Raw genomic sequence first — 16841 nt, 5'->3', positions numbered from 1 at the left:
GCGCCGTGGTGTAGTTTCTCCCACTCTCACTGAAGAACTCGGGCTGGGAGGGCTGGCATGTGAAGACCCCGTCTCCAACGATGGCTGCAAGACAACAGATTTGGCGGCAAGAATTGCTATTAGGGCGAATAAAGATGAGGAACAGAATCTGGGGGAAGCAGGAGAAAGGATAGACTTGGCTGTGGATAATGAAGAGAAAGGTGTGAAGGTAGTTGGCAGCGGCACTCAAGGGAGGCATGTGAGTCAAGAGGGGTGTGCGGCGGCTTATGTACAATTCGAAGCCGACGTTGATAGAGGTCAGGTAATTGCCCAAAGTGGTAAGGAGGTGGCTGTAGGGCGCGAGGAAGACGGTAGTGAAGGGAACGAGTGTGGGGAAGAGCTAGGAATGGCATGCGCAGAAGACGGTGATGCTCACTCTTCAAATTTGGAGGAACAGATGCTAGAGAACAAAAGAACGTGGGAGTTGGCAAAGGAGTCAGGTGCCATGATATACAATGAGGAGGATGACATTATGGCAATCCTCCAAGCACAAAATGAAGAGATAGATCGTAAAAGGAAAGCAGCAAAGCAGAAGGAGAAATTGAGACGCTGCAGACCCAAACATAAAAAGCAGGTGTGTTAGAAGCTTTTTAAATGATCTTTTGTTCTTAGAATGCTAGGGGGTTGAGGGGTGATGGAAGTTTAGCATGGTAAAGAACCTCAAGAATAAACATAGATTAGATCTGTTGGGCTTGATTGAGACTAAACGGGAGATAGTGACGAGATATGATGTGGCAAGAATATGGGGGCAGGATAGTGCGGGTTGGGAATATGTAGGATCTGAAGGTGCAGCAGGTGGAATTCTATTAATATGGGATGAATCAGTGTTTAAATCGAATAATTGCTATAAAGGGGAGAGATGGCTATGTGTTGAAGGGGTCCTGGTGAAGAGTAGTTTCAACTGTGCGTTTTTCTTGGTATATGGTGCACATGACAGGGATGCGAAGTTGAAGGTGTGGGAAGAGCTGAGCTATATAGCTGGGTTATGCCAGGTGCCGAGTTGTTATATGGGAGATTTTAATGAAATAGTAAATGTGGAGGAGCGACAAGAAGCAGATGGGTTATCTCGGTTTGCGGAAGAATTCAAGGATTGGATACAAGATATGGAGTTAGTGGACTTGCTGCTCAATGATCGTATGTTCACATGGTTTTGGGGACGATCTTGTAGTCGTATTGATAGAGCTCTGGTTAGCCTGGAGTGGTTAGAGCAGTTTCCGGAGACGCGGATACAAGATGGACCGAGGGGATTGTCAGATCATTGTCCTATTATATTAGAAGACAAAAAACAAAGGGGAGGTCCAAGGCCATTCAGAAGCTTAGATTCCTGGTTTACACATGAAGGGTTCCTCAGAATGGTGAAAGAGGAGTGGAGAGGATTGGGGCAGATTCAGTTCACAGATAAATTGAAGGCGTTGACAGTCCCGTTGGGGAGATGGCATAAGGCCAATTTTAGTGATATGGACAAGAAGATTACGACCTTTGAGGAAGAAATTAAGAAGATAGATGATATGGTGAGCAGTGGAGTGTATGACGGTACGATGGAGGCTAGACGAAAAGTACTGGTCACTTGTTGTGAGAGGTGGTATGTGAGAAAAGAAATTTATTGGAAGCAGATGTCCAGATCGTGACAAGCCAAGGAGATTGACAAAAATACAAGATATTTCCACAATATAGCTTCAGCAAGAAGGAGGAATAACAGGATTGATACATTGCTAATCAATGGCAGACTGGTCAGGAATCATGCTAGGATAAAAATTGTTATTAGAGATTTCTATAAGGATTTATATCAACAGGGAGAGTCTCCTATGATGGGATTTAGGGATGATCTGGTGAGGAGGATAGGTCAGGATGATGCGAAAAAGTTGGAAATGATGCCGTCTGCTGATGAGATAAGGGAGGCTGTGTGGGACTGTGGGACTGTGAGTCTTCTAAGGCACCTGGCTGTGACGGGTACAACATGAATTTCATAAAGAGGTGTTGGGATGAGATAGGGCCGGAATTCACGACAGATGTGATTGGGTTTTTTCAGACATCCAGGTTACCGGCAGAGTCCAATATCACTTGGGTGGCGCTGGCTCCGAAGTTCGTTGGTGCAAAGGAGATTAAAGACCTGCGGCCTATTAGTATGGTTGGGTGTGTATACAAGGTAATTTCTAAGGTATTGGTTAGGAGGATGAGACAAGTAATGCCAGAGCTAGTAGGGGAGACCCAGAGTGCCTTTGTGAAAGGGAGGAAAATACATGATGGGGCACTTATTGCGTGTGAAGCTGTAGGCTGGCTTAAGAGGAGGAAGAAGGAGGCAGTGATAATCAAGCTAGATTTTCAAAAAGCTTATGATAGAGTCAAGTGGAGCTTTGTGGACTTAGTACTGCAAAAGATGAGTTTTGGGCTTCGATGGAGATCGTGGGTTATGGAGTGTCTGACGACAGCTTCTATGTCAGTATTGATAAATGGTTCGCCATCCAAGCCGTTCAAGATGGAAAGAGGATTGAGACAAGGTGACCCACTTTCACCTTTCTTGTTTGTACTGGTTGTAGATGTGCTACATCGGATGATTGGAGAGGCAATCAGGAACGGTCGTAAATCTTTGTTGTTAGTCGGGAGAGATAGTGTAGAGTTATCACATCTTCAGTTTGCGGATGACACAATTTTGTTTAGTCCACCAGAAGAAGAGACCATAAAAAACTACAAGCGACTCTTGAGGTGCTTTGAGTTGATGTTAGGGCTCAGCATTAACTTTGACAAGTCGAGCCTGATTCCAGTAAATTGTGAAGAGCAGTGGGTCCACCGCATGTGTCGCTTGTTGGGTTGTAAAGGAGGCTCCCTTCCAGTTAAATACTTGGGAATCCCTTTAGGAGCAAATCCGAGCATAGTTGTAAGAACCGGACCGGACCGACCGGTTCGACCAGAAAATTGGTGAACCGGACCTATAACCGGTCCGGTTGAGTGATGTAACCGGATAAGGAAGAGAATCGTTTTGGGCCGGGTTGAACTGGCCGGTTTTAATAAAAACCAGAAAACCGGCGGTTTCTGGTTAACTGACCGGTTCGAAAATGTTTTTTTTTAATTCCTTTTCCAAAACGACGTCGTTTTGGTTTATTTTTAAAAAAAAAAAGAAAAGCCCTACGGGTACCCCAGCCCCAGACCCCACCCCCAGTTTCCGCTTTCCACGTTTCTGATTTCCCCCCAACCCTAACGGCGCCTAACCCTCTCCGCCTCACCTCACTCTTTTACGGTGTCACCCAGCCGCCAGCCGCCAGCCGCCTGCCACCTGCCGTCATCCTCTTCGTCTCACCGCCGGCCTGATCTCTGAAGGAACTAAGGAAGCAGGAACAGCCGAACAGAACAGACCCGCGGGTGTCCATCATCGCCGTCGTCGTTGCCCCGCCGTCGCCGTCGCCCTTGCTGCGCCGTCAAACTCGCCTTTGCTGCGCCGTCGAACTCGCCCTTACTTCGTTCTTCTACTCTGTCAAACAGGTTAACTCCAGTTCTCCTCTGTAGTCTGCTCTGTTCTGCACTTCTTGCTGTTACAGTGTTATGAATATGCTTGTTGAAATTTCTGGGATAAATATGCTTGTTGAAAGCTTCAATCTATGAAATATGAATTATGTTGTTTTGTTGATTTGTTCTGTGTTTCACATGCTTGTTAAAAACTTGAAAATTTGTTGTTTTGTTGATTTGTTCTGGAAATATGAAATATGAATTATATGCTTGAATCTATGAAATATGAATATGCTTGTCTTGCTGAATAGGAAATTTAACTATTTAAGATTGCTTGTTGACTAATGCTTGTCTAGGTTTCTAGGATGAATATGCTTGTGCTGTGAATTTATGAAATATGAATTATATGCTTGAATCTATGAAATATGAATATGCTTGTCTTGCTGAATTATATGCTTGAATCTATGAAAATTTTTTTTTATGTGAAACCGGTTTTATCGGTTCAACCAGCGGTTTATCGGTTGAACCAATAAACCAGTGAACCAGTAACCTGACCGGTTCGATTACCGGTCCGGTTCTTACAACTATGAATCCGAGGTTGGTAAAGACCTGGAAGCCCATAATAGACAAAGTGGAGGAGAAGCTCAGCCTGTGGAAAGCAAAGGTACTAAACAAAGCTGAGAAATTGGTGCTAATCAAATCAGTACTAAATAGTCTACCAATATACTATCTGAGCTTGTTTAAGATGCCAAAAGCTGTTGCTGAAAAATTGATATCCCTACAGAGGGGATTCCTGTGGAGGAAGGATGATGGAAGTAATGGGATGGCACTAGTTAAATGGGAAGTGGTGCAGGCCCCTAAGAAACTGGTGGGTTGGGAGTTGGAGATGCTATGATTCGTAACACAGCTATGTTGTTTAAGTGGTGGTGGCGCTTTTTCAAGGAGGACTGCCCATTGTGGAAGAGAGTGGTGTGCTCCTGTAACAATCTAAGTCCTAATGAGCTACTATCAACTCAAGTGCTACCTACTAGGGGAGGTCCCTGAAAGGATATATGCCAGCTACAAATAACGAATCAACATATAAGGGAGAAGCTAGTTGCAGGGTTGTCCATGGAGGTTGGTGATGGGCGGCGTACTCGTTTTTTGGAGGATGTATGGTTACTCTGTGGATCGTTGAAGGATCGGTTTCCCAAGCTTTTCTCTGTTTCAAACCCATGTGGATCTGTCATAGGGGATTGTGGGTTCTGGGACGGATTAGAGTGGATTTAGAATTTTCAATAGAGAAGAGAGCTTTTTCAATGGGAGTTGGAACTTTTGGGTCAATTACATGAGGTGTTGAGACCTGTGACACTAATAAATAATAGAGAGGATCGAGTGGTGTGGAAATTTGATAGAAAAGGTATTTTTTCAACTAACTCATTTGTGCAGGTTTGGCAGGAGGAAACAATCCTAGAGGCGGTCACCAGTTATAGCTTCACCAAGACTATCTGAAAAGGTCTAGTTCCACCTAGAGTGGAACTGTTTACTTGGTTTGTGCTGATAGGTAGAGTGAGTACAAAAAGTAGACTTAGCAGGTTTGGCATTATTAGCCAGGAAGATAATATCTGTGTTTTTTGTAATAAGGAGGTGGAGCATGTACATCACTTGTTTTTAGGATGTGGATTCGCCTGGCAGGTGTGGAGTGCTTGGATATCGATGTTTTGCCGACAGTGGTCTTTTCCTGACTCCATGAGAGAACATTTCTTATGTTGGACAGAGGAACCGAGGAGAAAGGAGGATTGAGATCAACGATTGAGAGGCTTCTGCGCCGTTGTTTGGAACATCTGGTTGGAAAGAAATAGAAGAATATTTCAGAATGAGAGCAAAGGTGTGGAAGAGATAATCAACATGACGATGATGAACTACAACGAATGAAGAGGTGTAGATCCCTTTGGTTGTTGATGGCTATGCCAGAGATAACATGAGGACTTTTCTTTGTGTTGTTGTCGCACTGTTTATAAACTTTTGTGCTAATGTGCTCTGTGTCAGTTAGTACTGATGCTCCACTGTTTTATGTTGAACTTTTGCTTTAAAAAAAAAAAACTTATATTTCGAGTTTTAAATATTTCCATCAAATGAAAGCATTTAACATTTTAATTAGTAAAGCAAAACATTTTTTTATGGACACATGTATGTGGTTAGGTTTTTTGAGATAAGTTTCAAATTAAATAGTTATTTGGATTCTCTCAAATTCTTTTAGCTATAGGAATTTCATTTAGAAATCTTCACATTATTTTATAACATGCAGTGATACTTTTGGACAAAAATGACTAAGCTAAGTTGTTTGCCACTAAATGGATTCTCGCTTAATAGATTAGATGATGAAATTATTAAAGTTCTATTCATTTGTTTATACATACATCCTTCTAAGTGAGGTTACAACTTACAAGCAATGTATGGGAAAAGGAAATGGATAAGGCACGTTTGCTGATTCCACATAGATGTAACATCAACACCAGAAAAACAATAAACATCAGTTTTTTTTTTTTTTTTTAATTATTTCCGGTTGAAAAGGTTAGGCGGGAACCCAAATTCTTGAAATCTAGAAAGACAAATAATACATTTTTTTTTCTGAGTTTGTCAAAAAAATTGAAATTGAATTTTTAATTAACTACGGATGAAATTCAGATAAAAATCAGCCCACTTCCACTGAAATTACTCTAAATGTTTCTTTTTAAAAATTTAGATACTAATGAGAAGATTGATAAAATGATAAATTAAAAAATTAATTATTATTAATTAAATTTATAATTCTATTATATATGAATTTTATTATTTTAATTTAAAAATAATTAATTTTTTATTTTATTAATTTTTTTACTTTAGAAAATTTTGATTTTTTATTTTTTTTTATGATCACAACAAACATTAATATTAAATATAATATATGGCAAAATATAAGTCTCGTTGATTATTATACAAAATTTACTTGTGTGAAATTTAAATGGATTATCTATCCTTTAAAAAAATAATCATGCATCTTTATATAAATAGATTAACTCTAAATGATTATAATATTATTTTTTTGAACAAAAAAAACTCAACACACTAGAGTAAAGTAACAAAGTCAGACATTATAAAAATAAAAAATTAAAATTAGAACACACATAATATTAATTTATTATCATTTTTAGTATTGTCATCAATAATCCAAATTGATCAATACCATTTTACTCCTTGTAACCCAAAAACCTTTTCTTTTTAATGACTCAACACCTTCCTCAAAACATGGTAATAATTTATAAGTGTATATATGAGATATTTCTTATTTCTTGAACTAACTTTTAGAATTAAATTAGATAAAATAATTCAATCTGAATTTTAATAATGACATAAAAGTCTATTAAGTTTAATATTATCATGTCACTCATTAAGAGTAACAAACGGGTTAGACTCGTTGAACAAAATCTATCACTTAAGTAAAATAGGCCAATCTATGACCCTACCTAAATGTTTAATTTTTAAAATGTATTTGATATAAAATAAAATTTGAGTAGAAACAAGTTTTTTCTTTTATTTTAAAAAACTAACACTAAAATTTTTTAATTTAACCTAAACTTAAACTAAAAAATTTGATGAATACCAAAACGTAAGATGAAAATAACACCAACTCTAAGATTCAATTGTTTATATATTGTATTTTAATAACAAAATAAAATATTTAAAAAAAAAAGTGATATTCTTACAAAGTTCAATAACTTAGGATTCAAAATATTTTAAATAACATATTTAAATTTAATATTACAAGTTTACAACATTTTTTTAGAAAAAATGGTAGGTGTTCATACCCTAACCCAACACTAAGGTCCAAGTCTAAATAAATCAAAAAGGCCCAATTTAAAGATTGGCCTTTGCTACCAACTGACCTCCTTATAAAGAGGTTGGACTGAATACAGACTCCACTCCAAAGAAGTCGGGATCGAAGGATAGCTGGCAGATAACACTTATTCAAATAAGTAACTGCCCTTAAAATCTTTCAACCCACTTCCAGGAACCATATCTCAACTTCTCTAAGATAAAGGGACGGTTATCCACCTTAAAAGATGGAACTACTCCAATGGCGGTTATTGGTTCACCACTATAAATACACTGACACCCCTCAGGTATCTCTAAATTCCAATACTCTAAAAACCTGCTAAATTCTTTGCCGACTTAGGCATCGGAGTGTCTTTGCAGGTACCACCCCCGCCATTCCTTCATACACACAAGTCGGACGGCGGTGGCTCCCAGACGCAAACCAAGTTGGAGACCACCTCCTCCTGACGTTTGGGCTAACCTTACAAGTCCAGCCCATTAATCTCCGGTTACCCATCGTAACATTGGCGCCGTTGCTGGGGACCCGAGAGATCAACCAGTGATGGTGGACGACTTGAACGAGGATGGAAACACAGCGTCTGATTTTGAGAAAAAGAATCAAGACATTGGTAACGACGATAGAGCTATAGTCACCCACCAAGGGGGACTAACCAGCACAGAGAAGGCATCTCGGGGGTGAAAGACTCGAAGGGAAACTCATCCGAAGGGCGCGAATAAGGAAAAAAGGGACAACCCCATGCAGCTGACTTCATGGGATTGTTCCACGGCCACCAAGGGCGCCTGGAGCAGTTGGAGCAAGAGCTTGAGCGATAGCGAGAGGCAGAGAGAAATTTGAGGAATGAGATCGAGCGATGAAAGGAGCTTGAAGAAAAGCTCCTAAGACTAGAGTCCGCTCTCTGAGGTCGAAAATCTCGCAATAACCGAGAAGACTCTCCGTTAGGAGGAGAAGATCCGTTCAGTGAGGACATAATAAGGGCAAAAGTTTCAAGGAATTTCAAAATCCCTGATATGGACCTCTATGACGGAACTACTGACCCAAAGCATCACTTAAGCAATTTTAAAAGTCGGATGTATCTAGCCGACGCTTCTGATGCTACTTGCTGCAAGGCTCTCCCGACAACCCTAACGAAAGCAGCGATGAAATGGTTCGATAGCCTCCCCCCAAGGTCGGTCACTAGCTTCGACGACCTCTCACGGAAGTTCCTTATGCGATTCTCCATCCAGAAGGACAAAGTGAAGCACGCACCGAGTCTCCTAGGAGTAAAACAGGAGGTCGAAGAACCTTTGAGGGACTACATGGAAAGGTTTAACAAAGCGTGTTTGAAAATTCAAGACCTGCCCACGGAGGTAGTGATTATGGGCCTAGTAAATGGACTCCGAGAATGCCCCTTCTCCCAGTCCATCTCGAAAAGGCATCCGATCTCTCTAAGTAATGTACAGGAGAGAGCTGAGAAGTACATCAACATGGAGGAAAATGCCAGACTGTGAGAGCCGAACTAGCGACCTGGGCACTCTCACTCATCAAAAGAGAAAGAGAGGGAGCCCAAGAAAAAGGAGGAAGTTGGCCCTGAAAGGCCCAGGAGATATCACTCCTACACTCCTCTACGAGTTTCCCTAGTTGATGTCTACAGAAAAATTTGTCATATTGAAAGACTACCTCCCCCTAGGCCCATCAAAAACAAAAAGGGGGGAAGTCGTAGCGACTACTGTAAGTACCATAAACTATATATTCACTCAACAAATGATTGTTACGACCTAAAGAATGTGATAGAAAAGCTATCCAGAGAAGGTCGGCTTGATAGATATCTCATGGAAAGGTCACCATCATGGTAAGAGAAAGCGAGATGACGAGGACCGAAGAGACCCGCCACCACAGACCCCGGAAAGACATATACACATGATCTCAGGAGGGTTTGCTGGAGGTGGTCTCACAAATTCATCTCACAAAAGACACCTGAAGGAAGTCTACCAGGTCGGAGGCGAAGCTCCCGACCTCCCAACCATCTCTTTCACTAAAGAAGATGGGCAAGGCATCATTCCAGGACAAGATGATCCAGTTGTGATAACCATGATCCTTGCCAATTCCCATCTACACAGAACCCTAGTGGATCAGGAGAGCTCAGTCTATATCCTGTTCAAGCCAGCGTTGGATAAGCTAGGACTAGATGAAAAGGAGTTAAGAGCTTACCCCGATACCCTATATGGGCTGGGGTGTAACGACCCAATTTCTGGTACGTCATGATCATACTAGAAACTGAGCGCTACCAACTTGTCTTCCTAATTATTATCTATTATTTATTATATGAGCCTGAGTCATTGTTAAAAGCGTAGTTAATTTGCGGGTTTTTTTTTTTAAACGTTTGGATTAATAAATAGAATCATTCATAAGCAATTCACAAATAATAATAGATAAAACGGTTATAAACAACCACACATAAATACATCTCAAGCAGTTGAAACATTCCGTGATCCAGCTTTATTAGAGTATAGCCTTTTAGTTAGAACACCCCTAGATATAGCTAAATAATATATATATATATATATATATATATATATATACAACATCCCAGGCCCTGACCTGTTCAAGAAGTCCCTAAGCTGGCACTCAGGCTAGCCTAGACTCTATACTCACCTAGTCCCTCTAAACTACTAAAGCGAGGGAAAGTATGTTTTAAGTCTTCAAAACTCAAGTCAGGTGGAACGTCATCAAAAGGTGGAACATCATCTTCTACTCCTCTGCACGACCAGATATTGCCATATGACATCACTCCAGTACCTCATCAAGTAGCCACATAACAAGAGTCTTGTACATAGGATTTAGGTTAAAGTTCGCATACAAACGGGGTGCAGACGTTGGCCGGTCTCACCGTATATACATATGAACAGAGAACGGGATTCAACCTAGACTCAGAAGACTACCTAGAGCGGAATCCTCTTTATGAACGGTCATCAGCGAACTACGGAAGGGTACCCAAGCTTCCATCTGAAGGGGGAATGGAGAGAGAAGGGGTAAGAACTGGGGAGTTCTTAGTAGGGTCGGGGTTATTAGTTAAGTTCATTAATTCCGTGTTGTTTAGCAGATAAATAGCAGAATACTGAGAAGCAGTAGATAGAAGATACATATAAATAGAGGAAATAGAGAAAATAGAAAACAAAACACAAATAGAAAAATACAAGAAAATACAACACAGACACAGAGAATAGAATACAAATAAGGAAAGCATACATTCATACAACAATCATAACGGAGGAAAATGCACAGCCAAATATGATGCATGTCTAGCCCTAGTGCAGGTAATGAGCTCATTTGTCGGTTACATACCTGCTCCCAACGTTACCCAGCAACCTCTGTCTGGATAAGGCTTTCCTGTTGGCAATATCCACTGCAAGCAACCTTTGTCTTGCAGGGTATCCACTGCAAGCAACCTTTGTCTTGCAGGGCGGCACTTATTAGCCGATATACGCTCAACAGACTCACTATAAGCAACCTCTGTCTTACAGGAGCAACAACATACTCACTGTAAGCAACCTCTATCTTACAGGAGCACACTTATCTCGATACCTCTGTAAGCAACCTCTGTCTTACAGCAAAGCATTATAGCAAGGTATCCCAGGAAAGCGTTCTCAGTGGTCGTACCACCATCTATCTGACTGCCTCTCTGCAGCAGATTCTTACATAATCATTCTCATTATCATCATTCATTAACATTCTCATCATTCATCATCACTTTCACATTCTTATGTAGTACTTCTTTCTTTCTCTGTTCAATCATGCTATACAAACTCTACAGCTTTTACTTTTACAACATCTTAACTCAAACCATTTCTCTTTATCACAATACTCTTTTCTCTTTGTCTTTTTACTTTGCTCTGATTACTCTTTTCTCTGTATCCCTTTATTCTTCTCTGGTTACTCTGTTCTCTGTGTTTCTTTACTCTGCTCTGATTTCTCTGTTTAACGTATGTATTTAAAGCTTATATAAATTTCGGTATGAATAGTTAGTCTGTCCCAAGTATAGATTCATTAAGTCTATACTGAAACAGTTTAACTTTTCATATAATACCTAACCCTATTCGCAATTCCAGAGCTAACTATGTTGCCCTAGTTCGTTCATTAGTCTCTGTCTGTTTTTCTGTCATTAAAACTTTACAGAGTTTTCTTTGGTTCTTATATTTTCTTCAACTTTTTATCTTTCCTTTATCTTTACCTCACTAATATGTTCTTACCGCTCCCTAAGTGTTTTATGAAAGTAATTATGAGATTCTGTGTTTAAAGTTGTCTTTCTAAAGCTTTTACAGAAAACTGCCTTTTTTGTATTATTTTATTATTTTTATTAAAATATTATTTTTAATTAAATATTATTATTTAATATTTTATTATTTTTTATTATTTTATCATTAAATTTTCGAAAATTAACTTACTTTTACTTTTAACCTTTAAAATTCACTTTTTACCACCCGTAACTTTTAATATTTCTACTTTAACCACCCTGACTTTCAGAAATTACAAAATAACCCCCCAAACACCATATTAATTACTTCCTTGCCCTTTTATGAATCAAAAAGGTGTTCTTCATTGTTCTTCATCACACTCAAAGTGTTCTTCATGTTCTTCATAAATTCTTCAGATTCCTTCTCTGTTTTTACCCGTTTTTCAGTCTTTTCAGCAACCGATTTTTACTATAATTCATAATAAATTAGCAGCCACTAAAACCCCATCTTTTCTACATGATTTCAACACAAATTGAACCTCAATTTAAGTTTAGGGTTTCGTTTTTCCAGCTGCCCAAGAACATGAACTTTAAAGCTTGAATTTCATCAAATTTCATCAAAATTTCACCAAATTTTCACCAAGAATCAATCATATATGCAACCAAACCAATTTTTAGCACAGCCAATTTATACAACATTCACACAACTCAAACACAAATAATCAAGATTAATTTCGTGACACCCTACCTGGTTTTGCTGCTCCTAATTCAATTAAACTTTCAGGTGGTCCTTAAGCACTTTTTCCTCCTAAATCACGTCAAGAAAACACATATTTAACCATGTTTCCTTGAAACCGAATCAAAAGAGAGATGGTGTAGCCAACTCACCTTGATTCCAGCCTTGATAAGTCATATGATCATGTAGAGAAAGAAGAGAGGATCATTTTGGTCGGATTGGAATTTTCATTTGGGTTTTAGTTCAGCAAAAATCAAGCTTTGAAGATTTGGAACTAAGAACTTTTCTCTCTTTTTCTCTCTACCTATTTTCGGCCACAAAGTGAAAATGAGCCAGCCTTGAGGGTTTTGGGGGTGTAGGGTGAGTTGTGATTGGTTGGCTTGGAGGTGGATTAAAATAATATTAAAATATCTCAGGTGTATAACTACTAAAACTAGATGTATCAGAACACTTGCAAAAACATCTCTAAAAATTATTTTCTGAGCTACTAGCATAAATGACACTATAACATATTTATTATGATAATAAAACATGAATAATGAGGCCTTAGCATTGCTAAAGTCATCAGAGAGTGCAGGTGCTAAGCTGCACCAGTAAATTGTGAACCCGGTTAAACCGGTTTTCTGTTTTAAACTAAAACTGATCAGGTAACCTTATAATATCATTCAATAAGCTTATAATACTAATATAATGATAATATCATCCTATTATCTCTCTTATCTCATAAATCAGGTCCGGTTTGTCAAACTGAGACTATTTACAAAAAACCGAATCAAAACTCCTAACCGATACGGTTCAAAAACTAGGTTCTTCGTGACTGCGTTATTGAGCTTGCCTCATAAAAGGTTCTAACTTAAAGATGACATAATGACAATAAGGATTGATATACTTGATGTTATAGCAGAGGTTCTCGCCTTACTGATCTTCCGGAGAAATCCGTATTTTCAAAAAGATCTCACGTACTCGAAAATCAGGGTTGTTACATGGGGGATACACCAATAAAGCCACTAGGATTCATTCCCCTACACACAACTTTTGGAAAAGGGAAAAAATCCAAAACTCTGAGCATCGACTTCATAGTCATTGATGTGGGTTCAGCCTACAATGCTTTAATAGGCAGAACAACCTTAAATCAGCTCAGAGCAGTGGTGTCCACCCCCCACCTTTGCATGAAATTTCCAACATCAGAGGGAATAGCAACCATTAGGGGAGACCAGAAGTTGGCAAGAAAGTATTACAATGAAAGCCTGAACCTGAGAGGAAAGGGCAAGGAGGTGCACACAATTGAGCTCGGAGGAGTCAGAGCTAAAGAAGAGTTGCGACCACAACCTGGGGAAAAAGCTGAAGAGATACAGGTCAGAGAAGAGGAAGGAAAAAATACCAACATAGGAGCCAACCTGAAAGAAGATTTGAAGTAGAAGGTTATAAGGCTCCTACAAGAGAATTCCGACCTCTTCGCCTAGAAAGCCTCCGACATGCTAGGGATAGATCCCGAACTCGTGTTGCATAAACTGTCAGTGTACCCCGGATCGCGACCTGTTCAACAAAGAAGACGGAAGCTCAGTCCTGAACAGGCCTAAGTCGTGGAAGAGTAAGTACAAGCCCTCCTAAAAGCTGGCTTTATCAAAGAGGTTAAATATCCGGCGTGGCTGGCAAATGTGGTGCTGGCCAAAAAGTAAAACGGCAAGTGGATGATGTGCGTCGATGACACCGACCTGAACAAGGCATGTTCCAAAGACCCATATCTACTTCCAAACATTGATACGTTAGTAGACTCCAACTCGGGGTATCAATACTTGTCGTTCATGGATGCATACTCGGAATATAATCAAATTCTGATGTATAAACCGGATTAAGAAAAGACATCTTCCATCACGCCAAGAGCAAACTATTGCTATGTGGTCATGCCTTTTGGGTTAAAAAATGCAGGAGCCACATATCAAAGGCTAATGAATAAGGTGTTTGCACCTCACCTTGGGAGTCTAATAGAAGTCTATGTGGACGACATACTAGTAAAAACCAAGGATGAGGCCGACCTCTTGACTGACCTCTCGCAAGTCTTCAATACCATTAGGATGCATGGGATGAGGTTGAATCCCGCAAAATGCACCTTCGCGGTGGAGGTAGGAAAATTTTTGGGATTTATGCTTACACAAAGGGGGATTGAAGCCAACCCCGACAAGTGCAAAGCAGTCCTAGAAATAAAAAGCCCGACTTGTTTAAGGGATGTCCAGCAGTTGAATGGCCAACTTGCGGCTCTCTCCAGGTTCTTGGCAGGATTAGCGTTAAGATCCCTACCACTCTTCTCTCTACTAAGAAAAGGATGCCAGTTCGAATGGACCCTTGAGTGCGAAGAAGCATTCCAGGAGTTCAAAAGATTTTTAAGCCAACCTCTCATTCTAACCCGACCTAAAGTTGGGGAAGAACTCGACCTATATTTGTCCGTAGCCGACAAAGCTGTAGCATCAGCTCTAATACAGGAAGACGAGAACGGGCAGCATCCTGTATACTTCACCAGCAAAGTTTTACAAGGCCCTGAATTGAGGTATCAAAACTTGAGAAGTTTGCGTATGCCTTAATCGTAGCCTCTCGAAGGCTACGGCCTTATTTTCAAGCACACACAATAAGAGTTCGAACGAACCAGCCCGTGAAGCAAATCCCTTAGAAAATGGATATTGCGGGTAGAATGGTTCAATGGGCCATAGAGCTATTCGAGTTCGACCTTAAGTACGAAACTCAGACAGAAATTAAAGCCCAATGCCTCACCGACTTCGTGGCAGAATATGCAGGAGATCAAGGGGAAACCTCCACTGCATGGGAGCTATACGTGGATGGATCCTCCAACAAAGTCGGAAGCGGTGCAAGCATAGTATTATTCAACCAAGAGGGAACTCAAGTAGAAGTCTCCCTCAAATTTGAATTTTCAGCTTCTAACAATCAGGCAGAGTATAAAGCCTTGATTGCAGGGTTAAAGCTGGTCGAGGAAGTCGGAGCGACCAAAGTAGTCATGTTCAGCGACTCTCAGGTGGTGACCTCCCAAATAAATGGAGAGTATCAGGCTAAAGACCCCAATATGTATCTTAGGCGTTTTGCAGAGACCGAGGTCAAACACATAACTCGGGATCTCAACAGCAGAGCATACGCCCTCTCCAAACTAGCAAGTACCAAGCCAGGAGGGAATAATAGAAGCCTGATCCAAGAAACTCTCCAAGAACCCTCAGTTACAAAAATAGAGGGCAGACAATACGTCCCTGAAGTATCCGGATTGGACCTTGGATGGATGAACCCACTAATTGAATACATGAAATTCGACATCCTACCCAAAGATGAAAAAGAGGCCAAGAAAATCCGGAGGGAAGCACAGAACTACACCCTGATAAAAAATATCCTCTATAAAAGAAGAATATCCACACCACTGTTGAAGTGCGTCCCGACCCCAAGGACGACGAAAGTACTGGAGGAGGTCCACAATGGTATCTGCGAGAATAATCTTGGAGCAAGGTCGTTGGCTAGGAAAGTCATCCGAGCCGGGTTCTACTAGCCGACCTTGCAGAAAGATGCGATCGAGTTCGTGAAGAAGTGTCAGCCATGCCAAATGCATGCAAACTTCCACATCGCTCCCCCCGAGGAACTCATTAGCATAACTTCTCCATGGCCTTTTGTAAAATGGGGATTGGACCTATTGGGACCCTTTCCCCAAGCGCCTGGACAAGTAAAGTACCTAATAGTGGGAGTAGACTACTTCACGAAGTGGATCGAAGCAGAACCATTGGCCACCATCACCGTCCAAAGAAGTCAGAAGTTCCTCTACAAGAACATTATCACAAGGTATAGAGTCCCCCACTCCATTACCACTGATAATGGAACTCAGTTCACTGACTCCACCTTCAGAAACCTGGTAGCCAGTATGAAGATCAAGCATCAGTTCACCTCGGTAGAGCACCCGCAAGCAAACAGGCAAGTTGAGGAAACTAACAAAGTCATACTGGCTGGGTTGAAGAAAAGGTTGCAAGATGTAAAGAGAGCATGGGCTGAAGAACTCCCTCAAGTACTATGGGCTTACCGGACTACACCTCAGTCTGCCACAGGAGAAACACCCTTCCGACTTGCTTATGACATAGAAGCCATGATACCAGTAGAAATCAATGGGCAAAGTCCAAGGGTGAGCTTCTACGATGAGGTTGGAAACATACAGGGGCACAAAGAAGAGCTCGAGCTACTCCCTGAGGTCTGAGAACAAGCCCAAATAAAAGAAGCAGCGTTGAAGCAAAGGATGACAAACAGATACAACAAGAAAGTCATTCGAAGAATCTTCACCACAGACGACTTAGTCCTAATTAGAAATGACATTGGCGTCAACAAGTCTGGGAATGGAAAATCGCTGCTAATTGAAAAGGGCCATATAAGATAAGCGAAGTCTTAGGAAAGGGATACTACAAGGTAACCGACTTGAGCAGTACCGAGCTACCTAGGTCGTGGCATGTTTGTAATATGAAAAGGTACTATAGTTAAAAGCAAACTCCACTCCCTGGTGTACTCTTTTTCCCGACTTCATGGTT

The 16841-nt window shown here is 40.5% G+C and overlaps 2 protein-coding genes across 2 annotated transcripts; both read left to right on the top strand.

The window, feature by feature from the left end:
• The first annotated feature begins 686 nt into the window (after positions 1–686).
• LOC107620524 (uncharacterized) lies at positions 687–2000 on the top strand. The gene is made up of 2 exons (XM_016322669.1): positions 687–1595; positions 1833–2000. The coding sequence occupies exons 1-2, from the start codon at positions 687–689 to the stop codon at positions 1998–2000; spliced, it is 1077 nt and encodes a 358-aa protein (XP_016178155.1).
• Positions 2001–14950: 12950 nt separating this feature from the next.
• LOC148581077 (uncharacterized) lies at positions 14951–15771 on the top strand. The gene is made up of 2 exons (XM_088492303.1): positions 14951–15385; positions 15682–15771. The coding sequence occupies exons 1-2, from the start codon at positions 14951–14953 to the stop codon at positions 15769–15771; spliced, it is 525 nt and encodes a 174-aa protein (XP_088348429.1).
• Positions 15772–16841: the final 1070 nt, after the last annotated feature.

The sequence above is a fragment of the Arachis ipaensis genome, chromosome B10 (assembly GCF_059453495.1).
Source record: "Arachis ipaensis isolate K30076 ecotype BB chromosome B10, ASM5945349v1, whole genome shotgun sequence".
Lineage (NCBI taxonomy): Eukaryota > Viridiplantae > Streptophyta > Magnoliopsida > Fabales > Fabaceae > Arachis > Arachis ipaensis.
This window is presented reverse-complemented; position numbering and strand designations above follow the sequence as displayed.